Source organism: Temnothorax nylanderi, unplaced genomic scaffold (genome assembly GCF_030848795.1).
Source record: "Temnothorax nylanderi isolate EJ_2023f unplaced genomic scaffold, tnyl_v1.0 TNYL_tig0133_pilon, whole genome shotgun sequence".
NCBI lineage: Eukaryota > Metazoa > Arthropoda > Insecta > Hymenoptera > Formicidae > Temnothorax > Temnothorax nylanderi.
The window spans coordinates 45711-49492 of NW_027249195.1; the positions used below are offsets into that span (position 1 = coordinate 45711).

A 3782-nucleotide genomic window follows, 5' to 3' on the forward strand; every position below is an offset into this window, starting at 1 on the left:
TTACTATTATTACCATTATTATTATTATTGTACATCGATGATTACTCATCTGTCATCTTGTCACACCGCCAAACGTGATAATTGAACGAAGAAAACGAAAATTGTCGGGCAAAAATTTTCCACGAACCTGGGGATTCCCACAAATTCCCTATATTGTAGCCAATCGACACGTTCGAACAAATTTGTCTGCCCTCAGTGGCCTCTCCGCCGCGGGTGGGAATTGGGAAAAGGCTGCTCACGTCTCGGCGACGTCTCTGTCGTCTCTCACTCTTGCGACGTCGATGACCGGTGGTGAAGGCGAGGGTGGACCGTCGGGACCGTCGCATGCATATGGTGCCGTGCGTGTTTGTTATCGCGGGTGTTATGCGGACGGTGCTGTCGGTGTTGCGAGTATCGGTCTCGGTATAGTTTCCCACCCCCTTCCCGTCGCGGTGCGAAGCGCAGGATGGGCAACCAGGTGGCACGCGTCGGGAACACGTCGCACAGGAAGGTGGAATCCGGGGCCGCGACGGGCGCCGGCAACGCGAACCACGGCACGAACGTCGCCGCCTCCGCCAACGCCGTCGTCTCCAAGAGCGAGCCGGACCATCCCAACTCTCACACGCAGTTCTTCCCGATCGAGAGCCTGGCCAAGGTACGACGGTCCGCTCCGGTCCTTCAAAACTCTGCCCTCGAATTCTGATAGCTCGATACCCCTGGAAAATTGCCTGGATAAAACGTGGAAGCGATACAGCGGCGATCCTCGGTCTGCCAAATATTTTTACAGCTGCTCGGGAGGACGGCGAAAATAGCCTACGGCCACCCAGGATTATTTTCCTCCTTAGGATTAATTTCCTCCTTAAGATTATTTTCCTCCTTAGAATTATTTTTCCTCCTTAGGATCATTTTCCTCATTAGGATTATTTTCTTTGCATCGATTTACTTTTTGTCTGTGCTACGACTCACAGAAGTCGTTTCACGTTCTTCTTGTAACTCCTTAGAATATTTTTATCATTAAATATTTCTCTGAATATTCTGAAATCTTGAATATCTCGAATTGTACCGCTTTTTCTGCCAATTATATAAGTTAACTCATATTTGAGATTGTAATCATGTGGAAGTATAGGGGGTTGATTCAATCAAATAATTAATTTTTCTGTAAAGACACTTGATAATATTAAAAACAAAAGTGTTATTCAAAGTTATTCAAAGATTGTTCAATGATAAAAAATTATGTCTGAGATATAGAATTGTGGAATTAGAGAACCGAGCAATTGCTCTTCCAGTTCCATTTATTTTAAGATCCCAAAACTTTCCACAGTCCCTATATTTCATTATGTCATTTTTTTCTGTCTATAGGTTAGTAGCTATATGTATTTTATTTATCTTATACGTGACTAGCTGTTATCAAATGCTAGCATTACCTGGCTAGTTTTATTTATATAATGAAAACATGCATGCGTAACCTTCCTTTGCAAACAAATGTATAGAAATTTATGTTTACGACGTATTCTTTCTCTGATATATTTTAATGGCCTTTTTATGCAGATAAGCAACGTATGTCCCCCTTCTTTGGAATAAAGTCTAATATATTTAGCGGTATTTCTAAAACATGTAAATCTCTATTTTGCAGACACTGTCGCAGCTCTCCTACCAAGAGGGACACGTTAACGGCATTACCATGTCTGTATTCGAAAAGTACTTATTTCCCACTCATCCCGAACTGAGCGAGAAACTCTTCACTTACTTACACCACAATGCCCATGGCACGACTGCGTACATAAGTACAACAGCTTTCAAGCAGCAAGCCGAGAAATTTTTGTCAGTAATGAACGACCAAGCTATACTGGAGAATTATATAAAGATGTATTCCGACATAAAGAATGGCGGTAACGTTACACCCGAAATGCTGCGAGCGTTATTGATGTGTTGCTACCAGCTAGCGATGGAGAACAACAGCACCAGTTTGTGCCTTCACTCGCAACAGATAATAAATGCAGTTGTTGTCTCATGCGTTAGTAAATTTATTAATGCGATACGGTATAAATATGATTATTGTAACTATTCACATTCATTCACCATTGAACATGTAAGCGCGGTCTATCTAAATTGGTGCTTTGAGTGAATAATTCATGTACAAATGTACGATATGCAATTATTCTTGTAATATTTTGCAGTTTCACGGCAAGACTAGCTTGTCTACAAGTTACGTGAGCAATTGGATTGGGCAACATTGCCCACGTCTAGTATACGGCCTACAGCGATACGTAGTACACGTGTTAACAACTGCTTATCGCAACGGTAAAGCGCTTCTGTCGAAGGAGCAACCGCAACCCCTTGTGGAGATACTTACTCCCGTATTGGAGAAGTCGGATCGAGAGTTTCCTCAAGCAAACTTGTTACCGATAAGCTATGTCTGGTTGTTGTCGTGTACACTGCCGCAGTGTTACCTCCAGGTACGTTGTCACAGAGCAGGCAGTACAAATAATCGATACTATTATGTTCCGCCTGTAAAGTATTTTGCATAAAGAGATTAATTATTATTGCCGATAAGCCTAGTATTGTACACATAACTAGATCTACGTATCTATGTGCGTGGTGTGTATGTGTAGACCAACGATTCACCGAAGGACATAACTCACGCTTTACTAGCCAGAAGAACAGGCAGTATTTGTCCAAGGCATTGGACGTTACTGTACAATAGCGGGGAGCACGGGACCGGGGCTAATCGCTTCCTTCACCATGTATTAGGTTACAGAGGTCCCACTCTGCTAATAATAAGAGCCGCTAGTATAGAGAAGGATGAGGAATGTCCGACGTATTGCGTGTGCTCGGCCGTCGAGTGGCGAGAGAGTCATCTCTATTGGGGCGACGAAGACTCGATGGGCATTCAACTGATTCCGTCCTATAAAATCATGGAGAAAGGCCCGAAAATACTATACCTGAACACGAATATCAGGGGCTACCCGCACGGCTTGCGGCTTGGTAGCGATCCGCGTTCGCCGCTTATCAGTATCGACGAGTCATTCCACTCCGTGTCTATCGCCGGCGCGCCCTATCGCATCGCCAGCCTGGAAGTCTGGGGTTGCGGCGACACGAAGCTGAGGTAATGTCTTGCAAACTGCGAAATGAAACCGCATGTCGATGCGGATTGCGATAACGAGAGATGCTATTGCGTTTGCAGAGAAAAACAATTGGAGATCAAGAAGTGGCAGGTGAAAGAAGCGGAGAAGCAGAGGGTCGTCAAGTTAAGCGCGAGCGAGTGGCAGGACCATCCCGATCGTTACTTGCTAGAACTGGCTGGTAGAGCGTCTTACAATGAGTCTAACAAATAGAGCCGCGAGAGGATAACGCGCGTGCTCAAACAGCTGCTCATATTACTATTTTACTTTGTAAATATGTATATATAGCGTCAAAAATATCACCGGGTTTTCTGTACTTACGTGGTGTACGAAGAACGTACGCATGAAATGTGATTATGTGACTTACGTGAAATACAGGGACTTATGCTTGACGTACTTAAGCACAAGTGCCAGTTTGTAATCGTCTATTTATTTTTCTTTTTTTCAGTATTTCCTTATAAAATGTTACTTCTATTTTACAAATACCACTTTCATTTAGTAGATTTATCTATGAAAAATTATTTCTGAGAGTATTTTTTCAAAATTTTTAAATTTGCAATTTTTTTTTATAAGTCGTGTTTTTATCTGATTTTCATGAACTTAACTTCGTAAATTTTACTTTAATAATCAACATGCGGAATCGTCTTCTGATTATACAAAGGAAAATAACATGCATATATA

At 42.6% G+C, this 3782-nt stretch overlaps 1 protein-coding gene across 1 annotated transcript; it reads left to right on the top strand.

Annotated features, from left to right (window-relative positions):
* The first annotated feature begins 201 nt into the window (after positions 1-201).
* Positions 202-3529, top strand: LOC139776969 (uncharacterized). The gene is made up of 5 exons (XM_071714058.1): positions 202-634; positions 1613-1993; positions 2157-2435; positions 2592-3085; positions 3164-3529. Exons 1-5 carry the CDS (start codon positions 446-448, stop codon positions 3312-3314), a joined length of 1494 nt encoding a protein of 497 aa, XP_071570159.1. The 5' UTR covers positions 202-445; the 3' UTR covers positions 3315-3529.
* Positions 3530-3782: the final 253 nt, after the last annotated feature.

Bases quoted from the DNA above. Each gene is read 5' to 3' on its own strand.
- LOC139776969 (XM_071714058.1), top strand. From the start codon at position 446: ATGGGCAACCAGGTGGCACGCGTCGGGAACACGTCGCACAGGAAGGTG. The intron at 635-1,612 runs GTACGACGGTCC...TCTATTTTGCAG, and splicing joins CGATCGAGAGCCTGGCCAAG to ACACTGTCGCAGCTCTCCTA. The intron at 3,086-3,163 runs GTAATGTCTTGC...TTGCGTTTGCAG, and splicing joins TGCGGCGACACGAAGCTGAG to AGAAAAACAATTGGAGATCA.